We start from the raw sequence: 20,672 nt of genomic DNA, 5'->3' as shown, positions 1-20,672 counted from the left end.
ATTTGTGGTTTACATTTCACAATGTAGATTAGCTCTTTAATACCAGATATGCATTTAACTACATTTGAACTAAACTGACGCAACATGTACTGCAAATCAAAGATTATTAAATAATTCATTATCTAGTGCAACAGGACTACAGTTCTCAAAAGGTTATGCCAACTTAATTTAAAAGGAATGCCAAATATTGAACATTTTGACAGATGTCTGACATTTAAATTAGATCATATAAAAACAAGTGGCCTTATATTGCACTAAGTGTTGCAGAATGAACTCTGCATGGCTCCATATAGATCATTTCCACTGAAGAACATAATGCAACAGACTTATGAATTGGAATAGGTATTTGTAAGTCAACATCAGTTAAAAAAAAATCATAAACTGAGGATTTAAAACAAAGTTTTATTTATATTTAGGTTGTTAAATTAATTGAATATTAGTAAATGAAATCACTTGGAACCCAGGAGCTGACTTAATGTCTATTTGCGAAATATAACACAAAAAGTGCTAAGTGAAGGAAAGAAAAATGCCTGCTGGAACTTACTACAGCTTGCAACATCAAAGCAACAGTCAATTAAATACAAGATCAAAATGTCCTAGAAAGACTGATGCAATTGGAAATTCAAAGAAACCTTCTAGTGATGTCATTCCTGACAAGACATCCAATGGTGGACAAAGATTCAACAACGGAAAGCAGCAAATTATTAAAAAATAACTTTTGAAGCATTAGTAGAAATTAAGCCGTTGTCTAAAGATACCACCAAGAAACTGTAAATCAAAGGGGAATAATGTGAGGAATAAAAAATGCTATTAAATTTAACTCCTGATCCATAATTCAAAATAGATGATGCATTTCCCACTTTACTTTCAAACTTCTGTTCCATCAACCTTATTCAAATTAAACTATTCAGACTAGGATAAGCAACCCTACTATATAGAATAGTGGTCACCAACCTTTTTAAGCCGAAGATCCCCTATCTCTGCCTTAGCGAAAGGCAAGATCGACCCCAGATCGATTAGTTACACTCATGTGCACCGGGGCAGAAAGGACCTCTAGTAAAACCCCGCAATCCGGAAGCAGAGATAATGTATAAACACCAGGGGTACCCACCCTTTTTTGCTCCACAGATTGGTTTAATATCGACAATATTTTTGCGGACCGGCCGATGGTGGAGGGGTGTGAAACACGACCGGAAAGGAATACAGCGATACTTGAAGCAGGTTCCTTACATCCAGTCTATTCTGCAATTCAGTTTTCGCGGCTCCCGGCACTTAGTTTCTGTCCTGCTTGCTCACGTTTTTTCCACTGAAAAAACTCAACTGGTTTGTCTTTAAGTGCAGGGTGCTTGGACTCAAGGTACTGAAGCAGTCTTGGGGGCTTCATTGCCTCATTAGACAGCCCCCTGCTCACCTGCTGCCAGACGCCTTGGCCAGGTACGGCTGGTCGCGGGTAGGGTGAGAGGACAAGGTCATGGCCGGAGGTCCCCGTGCCATGGCAGTCGCAGTCCGGAGAGAGCGACCAACCAAGCGGGGAGTGCGACAGGATGCCCCCCCCCCCCCCCCCGTAGAATCTATCGGCCGACGAAAGTTTGTTTCAGTAGATCACAGCGAGGTAGTTGCTCTGCTACTTATGAAACCCTGAGCTCGAATTAGGTCGTCTGTGAATATTTTAGGACCGGGTTCCCCACAAACATTCGGTGTGCTATTGTAATCATACAGTAAGACAATTTGATCTCTCACCTCACATCAACCCATTGTTTATCACTATAGTGGAATTTAAGAAGATAGATAACATGGAATAGGTTGGCGAGATGCTGCTTAGTGGCAACAATAACAAATACAGTAATAGCGTGCGGTTTAAGGAGGCATGGCATGACATCAAAATTAGAATCCTAAGAAATTTTCACAAGGAAGGGAAAAGTTGAGCATTGAAGAAATGGTTTACAAGATATATTTGCCGCAGTCTTTTTGAATCAGGTTGATATAAAAATTCTATAAATAGCCAGTGAGCAGACTAATCAGAGATAAGACAAAGTGGATGGACAGCTGATGTGCAGGAAGACAAGGGACAAGCAAAAGGAGTGACATCAACCCCAGAATTGTAGAAAAAAGTGTGAACTGAGAAGATCTATGAACCACCATCATGACAGTCTGACTAGTTTAAATTGTTAACATACTTAAAACTGACCATTTTAAGGTAGATTAATGTGAACTATTGTTTGAAAACTTTCCTATCCTCTACACAATTATTACACAAATTATTGGCAGTATTTCATAGGCAATAATAATGAGCAACATGGTATTATTGGTACAATAAGTGTAATCCACACAAATCACTGTCTGTTGAAAGAACTGACAAAGAATAATGTAATGTCCTTTGCTGAAACACTACTTAGTCTTGCTCAAGAACCAAGCCCTGCCTGAGCTGTTTAGAATACAAGGTGATCTTAACTTTCCTTAATATACATTGATTATTAATAGAGCACAAATATTATTAACAGACATGCTTGTTCTCATAGGAACATGTCTACAAGATAACATCCCATGCACCATCAATTTTCAGACCTTGCAACTCAGGGACTTCTGCTAGTATTATTTTTGCAACTATATGTGGTATCACAACTATGTGCTGTGTGTGACTGTGGACTGTGTTTTGTACCTTGGTCCTGGAGGAATGGTGCTTCATATAACTATGCACAAGTGTATGACTGATGACAATTAAACTTCAGCTTGAACTTTAACAAGTTTCTTTGCTCCACAAGAAATAGGTTTTCATACTTAAGTTTAACAGAGCTAAGCCTAGTTCATTCCCTTAATTTTAATCATTTTAGATAATCTTGTTATATCAAAATTAGTCACTAATTAAGTAACTATGATCTACAAAGAAAATAATTCACACAATGCAGAATGAAGTTAATAGTAGAGTTAAGACACCTTTAGCTAATTGTCCAAGTAAGAACACACTGAATTGAAGCAAGACAGGTGAACCTGCTTCTGCAAAAAAATAAATCACATAAAAAATCATGGGGTTCATGTTTTTCAAGTAGATAAATCATGTGCATTATTTATAAAATAATAAATTTACTTAGTAAATTTCTGCCCTGATTAAAAGATGCTACATTGAAAAGGTCATTATATTTGACGCCTTCAATCAGGCTGGAGAACAAAATGAGGAGTGTGAATGCAACAGGGATTTAGGCTTCCAAAATTATTCAGTTCATATATGCATTCAAAGACTTCCTGCTACAATAGTTATTGGACCAGTCCTGTGTGACAAGACATGATTTCTGGTAATCTCATAACTATGGATTATTTGATGAAAGTGATCAAAAAATGACAAATTTTACATTGAATTACAGTCTTTGAATTAAAGACTGCACTTCAGTCTTTAACTGGAATCCAAAACTTAAATGTAGCCAACTACGCCAATTAAATAGGTATAATTAGCAGGTTTTTGAAGGACAATCTTCATAGAAGTTTTTGAAGGATATTATGTACGTATTAAAAAAAACGAGGAATCAATAGTCCATAAAACTAGTCTATCCATGGCTAACAGAAATGGTTAGTAACAGTCCTGAATTCAAGGCATTTTAGAATGTTACTAAAAAAAAGATTAGCACTAAATCTCAATGATTAGTAAAGTTTTATAAAGAAAAATGACCAAAACACCAATATAAAGGGGAAAACAGAATCAAGGAAAAGTGACCAGAAGAATTAAGTTTAAGCAGAGCTTTTTCAAATATGTAATGCAGAAGCTATTAAAATAGTAACTTAAAGGCAGAAGAAAAAGATTCAAATGGAGAACAAGGAAATGAGTATACATCCATTTTCACAGCAGAAGGTACAACATACCAGATAATAGGGAACCAATAGGTTTAAGTAACAGTGAAAAATTAAATAAAAAGAAAGTGTAGGGAAACATAACAGATATAAAAGTTGCTAAATCTCTTCAGATGACAGTGATCTTCACAAATTTCCCAATTATGGAATTTTCGCAGTGGTTTGACTGATAAATATAACAGTGTAGCGGTGTGCTACACGCAGCACTAAAATAACGACATGGCGTCGGTAAACTGCAGTCAAAGATAAAAGTTTATTCAAACTTCACAGCCTTGCTTTTAAAGCCTCACTCAATCCGCCCTCCCCCGCGCGGATGCTTCGAGAGGCACGTATTGACACCCCCTCAGGCTTTCTCCCTTTGTTGCGGACCTAGCCTTTGTGTTGGCTAATTGTGAGCCGGTTCGAGTGTGCTAGTAAGTGGATCGCCACAACAGCATATAAGGATTACAAAATAGACAATATGGGATTGACATCAATTGCCAGAAAATTGCTGAAATTCATTAAATCAGTTCAGCAAAAATTAACATGATTTATATAAGAAAACTAGATCTGAAGAGGGAAGACTAAAAGCAAATGGATGTATCACATTCAGGTTGTCAAATCCCATTACATAGAATGCCAAGTTGCCACACAAAGGTTGCATGGCATTTCAGATTAATTCTATCAATGTGTATAAAGATTGCTTTACAAAATAAAATAAATGGGATGCTATTAAGTCAGCAGATTATTATGACTAAACTAATGCTACTAGAATCAATGCTATTTAAAGTCTATAAAAATAATTTGGATGAAAAGGTTAAGAGTGTAATGTACCCAAACCTGGTTGTGAAGGGACTGGAGAAAAGTGCAGTTTATTCAGAGAGTACATATAGTCTACAAAAAGTGGGTAGGCAAGAAGATGAAGGTATGAGATGGGGAAATGGTTATTTGTTTCTCAGGCATCACAGAAAAGAGCCTATTGAGAACTGCCGAATTGTCTTATAAACACTGAAAACCTCAATGCACAAGTTCAGAAAGGGATTAACTGGGCAGATAGCAACAAGTTTCTTTTGATTGGAGACTTAAAAGTGGGTTAGTGTCAGGACAAGGAATCAAGCACATTCATCATCAAGAGTTGTGGATCATTGGTGTTCGAGTACTTAAGACAGAGACTGATAAATTTTACAAAATACAAAGGATACTAAGGGACATGCAGATTGGGTGAACAAATTGGCACAAAATCGAAGGTCTGTTATGATTGTATTGTCTGGCAGAGCTTATGTCTGAGTTTTCAGACTTCTCAAACTGCTTTCACAATAATAAGTAGAATTAAGGGATTTACCTTCCATAAACCACACATCAAAAGAGCTGTGCAGAAGTTCAATAGAATCTCCAAGTTCCTTGAATGTATATTGGACTTTTACCTTGGTTGCAACTATTATGAACTTAGTAGGAAATGTACCTAATTAACAATAGAATTCAAGAACATGATGAAACAAAATGCAACATTGCCTCTGATGCTATCAGGAAAGAAAAGATCACAAAGCAGTGGTCAGGTTTGTCTTCCGGCTAGCCTTAATGGTTATGGGGCTTTCAATACTTAAAAATACACAAACTCATTCACCTAGCTGATAATAAAGGCTAAAGGGATCAAAAACAAGTTTTAAAAAGATGAATTAAAGGGCATGCCAGGATTTTCTCTCAAAAAAAACTAATTGGTGGAGGTGATAAATGTAATTCTGACATGAAAATGTCTGAAGCAAGGTCAGTGACATTGGATGAAATGGTTAAGTTTAAAACCAACAAACTCAGATATCTGCCCATTTTCACTGTATTGCTTCCTTTAATTTATCAGTGTGTCAGAACAACATAATGGTTCAAGTAATGATATTCTCCTTTATAGCAGTAAGGGTTTTGACATTGGCTAGTGCAAAGGATTGCAATATATGCCAAAGGCAATAGACAACAAATTTTGGATGCAAAGTTATAAAGAGTTTCTTAACACTGTCTTGAATTGATACCAGAACAAGGACTTGGAAGACTGAAACCAAGAACCCACACTGGAGTTATTGAATCAATAACTGAGCATGATTTGATGCATGCATTAGAGTATGCAAGTATGTTTTAATGTTACATAAATAAACTGAAAGTAAAGACTTTTTCCTGTTATAAATTATGGCCAACAAATCAATTCCATAAGACATGGAAGCAGAACTAGGCTATTCAGCCAATCGAGTTTGCTTCTCCATTTCATCATGGTTGATCCATTCCTGTCTCTCCCCCCATAACGTTTCACATCCTGAATAAACAATCACCTACCAAGCTTCACCTTAAATATAACCAATGACCTGGCCTCCACAGTTGCCTGTGGCAATGAATTGCACAGATTCACCAACCACTGGTTAAACAATTTTCTCATTTCTGTTCTAAATGGATGACCCTCTATTCTGAGGCTGTGCCCTCTGGTCCTAGACTCCCCCACTATAGGAAACTTCATGTCCACATCCACTCTAAGCATTTCAACATTTGATAGGTTTCAATGAGACTCAACCACTCCCCCCCCCCCACCACCAATTCTTCTAAATTCCAGAGAACAAAAGCCCAGAGCCATCAATGGCACCTCATATACAATAAGCCTTTTATTCACGTAATCATTTTCGTGAACTTCCTCTGAACATACACCAAAGTCAGCACATCTTTTCTTAGATAAGGGGCCCAAAACTGCTCATGATACTTCAAGTGAAGCCTCGTCAATGCTTTATAAAGCCTCAGCATTACATGTTGCTTTTATATTCTGGTGCTCTTGAAATGAATGCCAACATTGCATTTGCATTCCTCCCCAACAACTCAATCTGCAGGTTAGCCTTTAGGGAATCCTGCATAAAGATGCCCAAGAGCCTTTGCACCTCAATTTTTGAATTTTTTCCTCAATTTTAGAAAATAGCCTACTATGCTTTTATTCCTTCTACCAAAGTGTATGATGATACACTTCCTGACACTATATTCCATTTGACACTTCTCTGCTCATTCTAATCTGTCCAAGTTCTTCTGTAGCCACCCTGCTTCCTCAACACTACTTGCCCCTCCACCTATCTTTACATCATCCTCAAACTTGCCAACAAAACCATCAATTCTGTCATCCAAATTATTGACATACAACATTAAAAAGCAGTGCCAACACTAAAACCTTCGGCTACTCACCGGCAGCCAATTAGAAAAGGCTACCTTTATTCCCATGAAATCCCACTTTCCTTGGGCTAGTCTAGAGCGTAGGGAAGACACACTGTGGTCCCGCCAAAATGCGTTAGATTGGGACAGCTCCTCCTACCCCAAAACCCTGGTTAGTGTGAATACAATGTAATTTGCTTGCTTGTTACAACTCAGTGCCAAGAAATAACAGACAGCACACTGCATACGATTAATGGAATTACATTTATGAATGCTAACTTAACTAAAGGTTTAGTAAAGAGAAGAAAGAAAAAACAAACAGGCCCATTATAATTCAACAGTCAAATGTGCGTAAGTTGGAGCTCAACTCTTCCAAAAGTAATATTCACTAATCCTCAGTAGTCCACCGCACCTTGCTCCATCGAATCACGGTCCCCCAATGGGCCAAATTCAATGACTGGTTCTCTACAGTGCCTTCACTCTTTATCTCCCACCGTACAAAGACCCAGCTCACACTGGTGTCAGGCACACAAAAACAAAACCTGCTCCCCTGATTTGATGGCTCACATTCCAAATCACCTGTTATCTCTAATCATAACCCAAACATCGCTTCTACAGAACAATCATTACGTTAGCACTGAAACCTCTACCAGGGCATTACACCCACATTTTGACTCCTGCCAGTCATCTGGTGCTCTATCCATGCTGGCATTTTTCCACTAATACCACCTACTCTTATTTTGTTAAGCACCCTCATGTGCGGCACCTTGTCAAAGGCCTTCTGAAAATCCTAGTGCACAATGTTCACCGATTTTCCTTTGTCTATTCTGCTTGCTATTTACTCAAAGATTTCCCTTAATTGTCAGGTGAGATTTCCCGTAAGAAAACCATGCAGACTTTGGTCTATTTTATCATGTGCTCTAAAGTACCCCAAAATCACATCCTTAATAATACTCTCAACATCTTCCCAACCACCAAGGTCAGGCTAACAGGCCTATAATTTCCTTTCATGTGTCCCTCCCTTCTTGAAGAGTGGAATGACATTTGCAATTTTCCTGTCCTGCAGAAACATTCCAGAATCTAGTGATTCTTGAAAGATCATTACCAATGCCTCCACAATCACTTCAGCTACCTCTTTCAGAACCTTGGGTCCAGGTGACTTAAATACCTTTTGCACTTTCACTTTTCCAAGTACCGTAGATTCCGGACTACAGAGCGCACCTGATTAAAAGCCGCTGGCTCTAATTTTAGAAATAAAATCAATTTTTTTAATTGTAAAGGCTGCACCGCTACTTTTAAATATACATACGTATCGGTAACACAAATTACGTTGCATATACTTTTTTACTGAACAGCACGAACAACATTCCAATATCTCCTAGCGACTGGTAAAAATATATATACTGCGAGCCTTTAACTTAAAAGCAGCGTTTTCGCTCGGGTCTGACGCGATCGGGTCTAATCGGGTCTGACGCGCTTGCGTAACGCGATCGGGTCTAATCGGGTCTGACGCGCTTGCGTAACGCGATCGGGTCTAATCGGGTCTGACGCGCTCGGGTCTTGCTTTTCTTCGAGTATGATGAGGGTGAGTACAAATGACTGATTTACAATAATTTAATTGTGAAAGTGCGCTTGATTTATCGTACAATTTCATTGGACCTCTGTGAACTACTCATCAATTTTATTGGTCTACTGTTACGAGGCAAAATGTTTACGAGGCGGCATGAAAAAAAACCATGTATTAGCCGCTCCGGATTAAAGGCCGCAGAGTTCAAAGCTGTTCAAAATGTGGGAAAAAAGTAGCGGCTTATAATCCGGAATCTACGGTACTTTCTCCACTGTTATAGCAACAGCACTCACTTCTGTCTCCTGACACCCTCGAACATCTGGCATACTGCTCGTGTCTTCCACAGTGGAGACTGATGCAAAATATTCAGTTCATCCACCATTTCCCTATCCTCTGTTACCATCTCTCCAGCATCATTTTGTGGCAGTCCAATGCTGATTCTTGCCACTCTTTTATTCTTTATATATCTCAAAAAACTTTGATGTATTCACTTTGATGTTACTGGCTAGTTTACATTCATATTTCATCAGCAACCGCTCCCCAGCCCCGACTTTTTTTTAAAGTACCGTGCTTTTATTAAATTTCCCCTATCCTCTAGCTTCCCACAATTTTGGCTCTATTATATCCCTCTCTTTTGCTTTCATTTTATGTTGGCTTTTAACTTCCCTTGTCAGCTACGGTTGAGTCATACCTTTAGAATACTACTACTTCTTTGGGATGTATCAATCCTGTACACTCTGAATTACTCCTCAAACTCCGGCCATTGCTGTTCTGCTGTTATTCCTGTTAGTGTACCCTACCAATCAACCTTGACCAGCTCCTCTCTCATGCCTCTGTAATTTACTTAACTGTAATACTGATACATCTGATGTTAGCTTTTTCTGCTCAAATTGCAGTGAATTCTATATTATGATCACTGCTTCCTAAATGTTCCTTTACCTTAAGCTCCCTTATCAAAACCAGTTCATTACACAGCACCAAATCCAGAATAGCTGATCCTCTAGTGGGCTCAACCACAAAGTGTTTTTTAAAAAACAGCCTGTAGGCATTCTAAAAATTTTCTCTTGGGAACCAGCACCAACCGGATTTTCTCAATCTATCTGCATACTAAAATCCCCTATGACTATTGTAACATTGACCTTTTGACATGCCTTTTTTATCTCCCATTGTAATTTGTAGCCTACATCCTGGATACTGTTCAGAGGCCTGTACACAACTCCCATAAGGCTCTTTTTACCCTTGCCGTTTCTTAACTTTACGCACAAGGATTTTACATCATCCGTTCCTATGTCACCTCTTTCTAAAGATTTGATTTCAATTTTTACCAATGGAACCATGTCATTCCTTCTGCCTACCCACCTGTCCTTTTGATACAATGTGTACCCTTTGATGTTAGCTCCAAACTATAATCTTCTTTCAGTTATGTCTCAGTGATGCCCAAAACATCATACCTGCCAATCCGTAATTGCATTACAAAATCATCTGCTTTATTTTGTATACTGTGTGCATACAAATATAACACCTTCAGTCCTGTATCCATCTCTCATTTTGATTTTGTCTCCCTTTTACAGTGCAACTCATCCTACAATTTTGCCCTATCATCTGCCCGTCCTTCCTGACAATCTCACTATGTACTGCCTCTGCTTGTAAACCAACATTCTCAGCCCTATCATTCTGACTTCCATTCCCCCTGCCAAATTACTTTAAACCCACCTCCCCCTCCCCCAACAACTCTAGCCAACCTGCCCATAAGGATACAAGTCCCCTTGGGTTCAGGCGTAATTCAGGTGTAGGGTCTCTTTTGTACAGGACATATGTTCGTCAGGAGGGATCCCAATGACCTAGGAATCTGAAACCCTGCCACCTGTACGAGTTTTGCAACCACACATTCATCTGCCAAGTCATCCAATTCTGACTCTCACTGATGCATAGCATAGACAGCAATCCATAGATTGCTACTCTGGAGGTCTTGCTTTTCAGCTTTCTACCCAGCTCCCGAAATTCTCCTTTCAGGACCACCTTGCTTTTCCTACCCATCTCATTGGCACCAATACGTATCTAGACTTCTGGGTGCTCCCCTCTCCCTTTAGAATTTTGTAATCAGTGATGTCTCTATCTGGGATACAACATACTATTTGGGTGTCTCTATCACATCTACAGAATCTTGTGTCTACTCCTCTAACTAAGGAATCCTCCATCACCATTGCAGTCCTCTTCTACTTCCTTCTCTTCTGAGCCACAGTGCCAGAGAACTGGTGGCTTCAGATCTCTCTCCCCAACACCCCCTCCTCCACCACCACACCTTCAACAGTATCCACAACAGTATACTTTTTATTGAGGGTGAAGGCCACAGAGGTACTCCCATTTCAGCGGGAGCTGCCCATTTCCTTTCCTTCCCGAGTTACCCATTTTCCTGCCTCATGCAACTTAGAGCTTCTCCTCCGCTTCCTGTACAAGTTGAAGGTCATCAAGCTGCAGCTCCAGCACATTAACACACTCTCTAAAGAGCAACAACTTGGTGCACCTGGTGCACATGTGGCTATCCAGGAGGCTGGAGGTCTCCAGAATTCGCACATCTCACACAGCGAACATAGTCCCTGGAGCCATCCTCGATGCTCTAACTATTCACTAACAGATGAAAAATGAAGAAACTTACCAGATTTGTAGCTCAGCCAATCCCCTTCTTGTAGAATACTGATGAGCCAAAGCCTCCCTACTTTAACACTGGCCTCTTCACTTGGCACTCTTTTTTTTAATTTGCCCTTGCTAATGTTTGAGGCCTCCTGCACTGATTTGACTGTGACTGTGCTACCAAAAAGATTCAGAACACCATCACGAACCTTCATGTAACTTTGGCCAAGAAAAATCAGGATATATTCTGGCAAAGTGGTAGTCAATCAAGTAAGAGTCAAAAAGTTTGCTGCAATATATTTGAGACAGTATGTATCAATAAATCTTGACTGATGACATTTGTCATCAAGAATGAGTTGCTCAAAAAGCTATGATCCAGAACCCAATTGAGAATCTTGATATTGTTATGCCCTCGGCCCCCTCCTTTGTGAGAATCGCAAGAGCCCTAGTCGAGGGGGGGTCAACTGACCCAAGAGAGAAAGAGACGTGCTGAATAGACACAGGAAAATGGGAGAGAGAGAGGGAGACGTGCGGAAGACCACGTTCTCCCAAGAAGCAGAATAAAGGCGACATTGACTATTGTCTCATGGAGACCACGTGAAAAGCCCTCGGGCAAAGTGGGCTGGTTGAGAGAGAGATCGCATTACCTACAACCTGATTGACACCTGTGATCCCGTGAAGAAGTATAAAGGAGGGTCTGAGGGGGGGAAACCCTCAGACGCACCAAGGAAGCACGATACCGATTCCCGTGGGAGCGGGAAGCCATTTTGAAGGAAGCCATGTGCGTTAGATTCCAAATGTTGAATCTGTGGCTAGAACCAACGGAAGACTGCTTTTAAATAACATCGGGGAAGTCTGCTCCCCTGATTCCAAGGATTTGCTCTGTAAAGACAACGGGCAAGTGTTTATCTTTTCTAAACCATCTCTCTCTCTCCAACGTGAAAACCCCAGCGGTTCCCAAAAGGGAAAAGCCTGCAAACTTCTGAGTGACTCTTTATATTTCAATTGGACTCAGTATTACCCCTAGACAACTATAGAGCTTATTTCTGATTGATTATTGTTACACCGGTGTTTTAGATTGAGTTTTGACGATGTATGTGATCTGAATGTTTTGTATTAACCATACGCTTGTGCCCCTTTTTAAATAAAACGTTTGAAAATAGTAGCATCCGACTCAGCTGATCCCGCTATCTTTGCTGGTAAGTTACCTGGTTACGGGGTTACGTAACAATATCATCTCTGCTCAGTGATGTATGACAATCCCTACATTATATCAGCCAGCATGCTTGTTATTTATTTATTGAGATACAGCACAGAGTATATGCTCTTCTGGCCCTATGAGCCATGCCATCCAGCAACCCACATGCTCACCTTACTGTAAAGCGATGTGTTAAGCATGCTGTGAATTCAAATTTCACTTGTGATTTAAAACAATTAGGCCAGAATATTTTCAACTAGAAATATTGTATAGATTTCGGGTTTACATTACAGATAAAGACTCTGTACGCAATAAGTCACCTAACATTGGTAGGTCACATAAATGCTAATGGCAGGCATTAGTTACAAAAGATATAGTAGCAAAGCAAAGAACTTGGAAATCTCACTACTACTACTACCACCCTTCATTTCAGAGACGCCCAGTGAGGATGAAATCCGAGTTATAAGGTGCTGGACTTCTAAATGATTCTTGCAGAACTCCATCAATGCAAGAATGGAATTTGCTATAAGCAAATTATTAATGTTTACAACATTTACCTCCTCTTCATCTGCCTCCACATCTTCAGGCTCAACAACAGTAATCGTGGACCCAGGTTTGTACCATGCAAGTTGCAGGTCCTGTCCTTTAAAGCGAATTCCATGTAAAGCAGCCTGAAAACCGCATTCAATAGAAAACAAAATCAAATATGTGACAAATTGGAAGGCACATCAAGAAACAAAGCCAAAGTTAACAATTTAATTGTTTAGTTTCAAATAATTAAGCTGCTTGAATAAAACTTCAAAGCAAATCAGGCACTCTGAACTATCAAATGCAGCCTTATTGGCTTTTTAAATATGTATGGTATATTGCACAATACATATTTGTAAGAAATGGTTTAAATTCCCAACCATAACAAACCCAAAATATATATTAGGCCAGTGAAAGCAATATGTTAAGAGTAAAACAAGAAAAATCATGCAGAAGGTATTAACAAAACAAAATGTGCAGAGTTCAAATATACATTTACAATAAAAGTAAAATATGCATGAAAAATATTAAGAAAATTCTAAATGATCAACAAAAAGCTAAGCACAGCTCAAACGCCATCTATAGCATCGCCACAACTGTTATTGGCAGAATTTCAGATGATGACGAGGTGTACACGAGTGAGATACATGGGCTGGTTGATTTGAGTTCCAATAACAAATTTATACTCAACGTTAGCAGTAAGATTGAGGAATTAACTGTGGACTTTAGAAAGGGGAAGTCAGGAGAATGAACACCTGTCTTCATCAACGGATCAGAAGTGGAAAAGGTAAGCGCCTTCAAGTTCTTGGGCATCAACATCTCAGAGGATCTATTCTAGGCCACTACATATTGAAGTAATTACGAAGAAGGCACGCCAACTAGCAGTTATACTTCATGAGAAGTCTGAGGAGATTTGGTATGTCAACAGAGACTAGCAAATTTCTACAGGTGTACTCCTGAGAGCCTTCTGACTGGTTTCATTGCTGTCCAGTACAAACATCCAATGTACAAGATCATACTAGGCTGCAGAAGGTTGTTAACTCAGCCAGCTTCATCACGGGCGTTACCTCCCCACCATTTATATCTTCAAAAAGCAATGTCTCAAGAAGGCGGCATCCATTATTAAGGACCTTCATCATCCAAGACATACTCTCTTCTCATTACTACCATCAGGGAGTAAGTACAGAAGAATAAAGATGCACACTCAACTTTTTATGAACATTTTCTTCCCCTGTCAGATTTCTGAATTGTTCGTGAACAATACTTCACTATTTTTCTCTCGTTTTGCATTTTTATATTTCTTACTGGAACTTATAGTAATCTTTTACGTATTTGCACTGTACCGCTGCTACAAAACAGTACATTTCACAACATATATCAATGATAATAAGCCTGACTCTAGAAACCAAAGAAAACATAGAGGGTGTCTGAAGAATGAAAAATCTAGTAAAGCAGAATAGTGCCCTGGACTTCAGAATTTAAAAAAAGGCAGGCACAACATTAGTGTACCAATCCCATCAGGGACACCCACTTCAAGAAACAGCATCGTTTTACTGGGCACTTAATATTTGACATGACAAATAAAATCTTTCATGATCTTCATGCCTGCTTCATTATTCAATAAAATCTTTGCTCATCTTTGTCCACCACTTTCCGGGAGCAACCTTACTTTAACATCCAGGTATCCGTTGAATTCTGGTGTGGTTCCTCAAACTTACCCTGATCTTCCATTTGTAAACTACTTCAATCTTCTGTTCCACTCCCACCCCCTGCCACTGTTTCTTTAACTCAACCCAACTTCAAGGCAGAATACCCCAGGGAGTAAAGTATTCATTACGGACGCAATCAGTAATTCAGGTACAAATTACACCAATTTGTTGAATATTGAATAAAGTTAATCAATTTTGTAAAAGTGTTTTTGCATTGAAAAATATCCCATGATATAATTCTAGTGAATGATTTATTCAACTTTTTTAAGTAACTCTCATATTTCCACTTAACCCCATGTAACTCTACCCTTCATAACTCCCCCACTGGTTTTCCCATACCCAACAAGTACACCCATCATGCAAAACTTTCCCGTGCAATGGCAGCAAATCAACACCTGTCATTTCACTTTTTTTGTCGCTATCCAGGGACCTAGTCTTTCCAGATGATGCAGCCAATCATTTGCGTCACTGTAGTTGGTGTCCACAAATGGTCTCTTCAGTGGAGAAACACATGCAGATTGGACTACCACTTCATGAATCACTTGCATTCAGTCTGAGGGCTAAGACAGAATCCCCTGCCATTTTCATATTCCATCCCACTCTAATCTAGTTCTGGTCTCCTCACTGTTATAGCAAGGCCAAGCAAAGTTGAGGAAAGGAACTTCATCCTCCACTTGGACACAAAGCAGAACCGATGATCAAATCTCCAACTTCTAGTAATTTACTTTTGGATTCTATTGGTCGTTTCCACTGTTAAGTCATCCAATCATGATACTGACTCAAGTTTTTCCAAACTCATCTCACCCCTCCTGACTGCTATTTGCAACACATAGTTCCTTGTCACCCACTAATCACTCCCATTTAAAAAAAAACAATTCCTACAGCAACCCTGTCCTCAACTTATCACAGATATCCCCATTGACTCATCCGTCCCTCCCTTCACCTTCTCTGCAATGTAAAACAATTCTTGTTCTTTTCTACAGTATTGGGGGGGTCTTTTTCCTCTCCACAGATGCTGTATGACCTGTTGAGTGTTCTTAGCATTTCCTGTTTTTGTGGTGGAAAATACTGCATTTGAAATTCTGTTAATTTAGGTTAGCTCCAAATGGACAAGTACCAGTGCAACCTCATGGAAGTTCCCTCCTTGGCTTCTCAAACACTTTATAGTACTTTAGCCTTTACATGTACTTTTTTATCTTCTTAAAAAGAGCTTCCATTTTCTCTCAGACAACAGGCGTAGAAAACAAGAGTGGGCACAGGTGCTTAAGATAGTGATTCATTTGGCAGGTTCATCTTCTCAATTACTCCTGGGCCAGCTACATTACCCTTCCTGCACCACCTTCTATTTTTGCAGAAGAGCTTCAAGCATTCTCTGGATTTCATTGTATGAAATTATATGAATATGAAATATGAATGGATTCTATATAATTGGACTATTAGTTATCTGGGGCAGTTGTTTATTTGGGACAACTCTTAAAGAACAAAAACTGATCAAGAAAATAGCCAGGATTCATTTGTTTATGTGGGACACTGTGCCACTTAATTGTAACACTTTTTCTAAACTTTCAATTTGGAAATTTCCTGAAGGAAAGCTAGGGAAGGATGAAAAAGAAAATAAACAATGGAAAAAACATTTAGTTACAAGGAAGAGTTGAAACTTAAATCAATAAAGTTGAGATGAGAACTGAAAGGCACATAAACGGAGAAGAGGATGCAGTCAAAAGTGTAGGATAATATAAAGGTGGCTCAAGAATCTTTGACCAGCAGCAATATTAAGAATAAGACGTTGGAAACCAAACTGCAGACACACAAAATAACAAAAGCTTATTTAGATGGAATGGAATAAGCTTGTGGACTGATTTAAGAAAAAAACATTTCAACATAACATATTGAAAGGAGTCAAAAGAGCTTAGGAGTCACAGGATGCAGATCAGGGAACAAGTGAGAGACATGGAAGTCAATTTTGGAAACAAAATACAATCTAGAAATCCAGAACAATGCACTCAGCAGGCCAGGCAGCATCTATGGAAAAGAGTAAATAGCCAACATTTCCAGCCAAGGCCCCTTTTCAGGACCATTGTAAGTATTACAAAAACAGAGATACAATTTTCAGCAGGAGCGAGGATAATGTGGATTAAGTGAAAGCATGAGATTAAATATTCAGGTCTTTATTAACATTAACATCCAGATTTTCCATGGCCTTTCCTCAATACAAGTGAGTGACTGGATAAGAGCAATGGACTACTTTATTATAGATACAGAGGAGAAAAGCTTTGATTTGTCCACAAAGGAGCTTCAGAAGTGTGACTTATTTCTGAAAATATATATTATAAATTCCAGATAAATTAAGTTGAACAACAGTCTATTTGTTCACAAGACTACATCTCCATTGAGGGGGAAAAAAAGATTTAATTTTTTAAATAAGCAAAGGAATTTAATAACACTAATACTTGACTCTTTGCCTAGTATTATAAATCAGTATGAAATAGGTTAGGTTTCAAAGACAGCACATTAAATTTAACTAATTTTAAAAAAAACTGTAAATAAACTTATCCTAACTTAAGTTATAAAAAGTGAAAAGCAAAAATATACTAATGCCTCCCTGCAATAAGAAAGCTAACTACTAATTATAAAGCCAGCCAACATGCCACAAAACTATATATTGAACTTCTGCCATAACTAGAACATGTGGCACAGTAAATAATCATTTAATATTTGTATTTTAAAATACACTGAAACAACTACATTAAAACATTGAAATAATAAATGTAAACAAATATGAACACATTAGTAGCTTAACAAAGAAACCAGAGTTACAAGATTTATCACATAATGCGGATATAAGCATAATGAGAATTGTAGGAACAATTACTTCTTCAATGACATTTTTATGTGAATTATGTAATATTACTAACCCTGGTTATAAATTTTAACATTTAAACTAGACATAAATTTCAGCAGCTTCAGTTGCATTTAAAAGTAGATGTACTTCTAAGGCTGGATCTTTAGCAGAATAAAGTTAAACTAGATTTTCCCGGGGCATATATATTTTTCTATTGCAATGCAGCCACTTTATACTGTGGGTGTATTCAATAGCATATAACTATGTAAAAACACTTGGCAGAATAAATTATTATAGTGACAAACTAAAAAAAAAGTATTTATGATTTTAGCTTTCCTTTGCCCTTCACTCCCAACCACTGAGACACTGCCACCTTGACATGCTCAGATGCTCAAAAATATTAATGTAGAATATTACATTAAGTGATCCACATATTTAATTAAAGCAAGTTCAAAATCTCCAGCTTTTTCAACCAATGAAATGGTGGTAATCAATGCCAGTTGTGGAACAGCTGTAAGCCACAAGCCTGTGAACTTTCTGTACAGGTCACACAATGGCAAGAATGTTAAGGGTCGCTGAAATTGGATTTGTTTCCTACACAGCTTGTGAAGAAGTAACTTTTTCTTTTAAAAGTGTATGAATGCTCACATTGTTAAAGCACGTTTATGTAATGGAAAGTATTTACTTACAGCTTCTGCTTCCGCCCTGGTCTTGTATGTGATGATTGCATGACAAGAACCATCATCAATTTGACAATCCTCAATTTCACCAAATTGCTTGAAAGAGAAAGAGTTTTCTTAAAAAATCTAAGAAGTTTCAGTGTTTTATAATTAAACTTTCAAGCTTAATTAACCAAAAGGAATGTACTGAACTGGAAATTTAAAAAAAAATGCAGCTGGATAATCTGAAACATTCCTGTGTGCAGCAAAAACACATTTAAACAAGATCCCAAAATATTTAAAAACTATAGTCCCTGAAAATATATGCCTTTCTAATTTTGTAAAAGGGACATGTTACAATATAGTTTGTGTTGCAACTTAGATACAACCCATTCAATTAACTATTTTTTTGTAATACGATTCCACAACAGAAAGCACAGAAAAAAGTGAAATGCAAAAAATATGCAGAATCCATGGGTGGCAGTTTGTCATGAAACTCACTGGTTGAAGAAATGACAGAAGATGTGTCTAAATGGATACAGTGGCATAGCAAAGCTATTCATAAAACATTGCTCCATTTTATTGCTTTCTGCAGAACCATGCATGTTTAACATTCAGGAGCTCCATTTGACTCACCAAGTAAGCTACCTTTACAGAACATTCCAAAATTAATGCCACTCTTAACTTAAGATTCAGTAACCATGTATTAAGGAAATACAGTATCTAAAATTATTAAATATGATATTGTTACGCCTGTGCCCCCTCCTTTTTGAGAATCGCAAGATCGCTATTAATTCAGGTCAGGAGACCCAGGAAATGAGAAAGAGACGTTTGGAATGTCTTGGCCCCTCGGCGATACAAAGCTACGGGAAACGGCCATTGTCTCTTGGAGACGGAATTGTGTATTGAGGACGGTGCTATTTATTTGAAGCCCTCAGGGAATGACCAAAGGTGGGCTGGTTGAGGGGAGGCATCCCTCCACCCTGACTGACATCTGAGACCCCATGAGTGGGGATAAAAGAGGGTCTGGGGAACGGCCCCTTCAGACGCACCAGAAGACACGCTAGAAATCCTGTAACAGCGTAATAGCGAAAGCCGGTGGAAAGTCCACGTGCGTCCTTTTCCATTTGCCTCGGAATTGGTGGGCCTTGCCACGGAAGAACTGCTTTAGCTAACACAAAGGAGAAATCAGCTCCAACGACTCTCGAGGGATTGACATCATAAAAGGAATGGGCAAGTTTAAACTCTCTCTCTTGACTCCAACCACAGGCTGCAGCCTGCAGCTTGAATGAACTTGAGTGACTTTTATATTTCCATCGGACAATACATTATCCCCTAGACAACGATAGAGCTATTTCTTATTGATTATTATTATACCCGCGCTTTTAGATTTAGTATTGACGACGTATATTATCTGTATGTTTGCATCAATGTTATTTTTGTGTATTTTTATCAATAAATACTGTTAAAAATAGTACTGTTAGAAAAAAGTTGAATTTCCCCATGGGGATGAATAAAGTATCTATCTATCTATCTATCTATCTATCTATCAGACTTCAACGGACCTCTCTATCTTTGCTGGTAAGTGACCCAGTTACAGGGTACGTAACAATATCTACAATTGTTAAATACAAATAACAATTACAAAATATTGTCACATCAGTGCTTAAGTTTAAACTGTGTTACTTCACCAAAAGGATGTTAAAGCTCACCAGAGGATCCTGCAATTAAATTGGACATGGTATGAAAAAATTTGAGATGTTGCAATTAAATTGGAAATGGTACTAAAAAATTTGAGGAGATGATACTGAGACTGGAAGGCTTGCTTGAGTTACAAAGTGGGACTGGATCGGTTGGTATCATTACCCCCATCTCTATAGGGAGAAGGCAGGAACGGGGTACTGATTGTGGATGATCAGCCAAGATCACATTGAATGGCGGTGTTTGCTCGAAGGGCCGAATGGCCTACTCCTGCACCTATTGTCTATTGTCTATCTCCAGATTACAGAAACCTGAGAGGTGATCCAGAGGGGCATAGATAAGATAACCAGCTAGTCTTTGTCCCCAGGTAGGGAAGTCCAAAACAAGTGGGCAAAAGTTTAATGCGAGTGGGGAAAGATTTAAAAGGGCAACTTTTTTCCCCCCACACTGAGTGTGGTGTGTATATATCAGAATCAGCGGCATACGTTGTGAAATTTGTTAATTTAGCGGCAGCAGTACCATGCAATACATGATAATATAGAGAACAAAATAAAACAAATGGAACAAATCGCCAGAGAAAGTGTAGAGATTGGTACAATAATGATATTTAAGACATCTGTACAAGTTCATGATTAGTGAAGAAATAGGAGGGATATAGATAGATAGAAGTTGATACTTGGTAAGCACAGAGCCTGTTTTCTATGCTGTATAGCTCTATGACTGATAATATATTCTCTGAAAACTGGTATCGTCTGCATAAACAAAGCCCAAGACCAATTTCAAGTCAGTTCAAAATTATTTTGTACTTAGCACGTTTTAAACTTCCCTCTTCCTTCACAAATATTCCTGA

At 38.5% G+C, this 20,672-nt stretch overlaps 1 protein-coding gene across 7 annotated transcripts in view; it reads right to left on the bottom strand.

Moving 5' to 3' along the window:
* Positions 1–20,672, bottom strand: part of rbm26 (RNA binding motif protein 26) — a 158,434-nt gene that overhangs the window by 25,286 nt on the left and 112,476 nt on the right. For all 7 annotated transcript variants that reach the window (XR_012096112.1, XM_073027487.1, XM_073027470.1 and 4 more), the window contains 2 exons: positions 18,152–18,238; positions 12,941–13,054 (listed from right to left, as the gene is read on the bottom strand). Coding sequence is in view for 6 of the 7 variants with exons in the window: in XM_073027487.1 (XP_072883588.1) it covers positions 12,941–13,054; positions 18,152–18,238 (201 nt within the window). In the remaining variant the exon portion in view is untranslated. The remainder of the gene's footprint in view (positions 1–12,940; positions 13,055–18,151; positions 18,239–20,672) is intronic.

The sequence above is a fragment of the Hemitrygon akajei genome, chromosome 2 (assembly GCF_048418815.1).
Source record: "Hemitrygon akajei chromosome 2, sHemAka1.3, whole genome shotgun sequence".
NCBI lineage: Eukaryota > Metazoa > Chordata > Chondrichthyes > Myliobatiformes > Dasyatidae > Hemitrygon > Hemitrygon akajei.
This window is presented reverse-complemented; position numbering and strand designations above follow the sequence as displayed.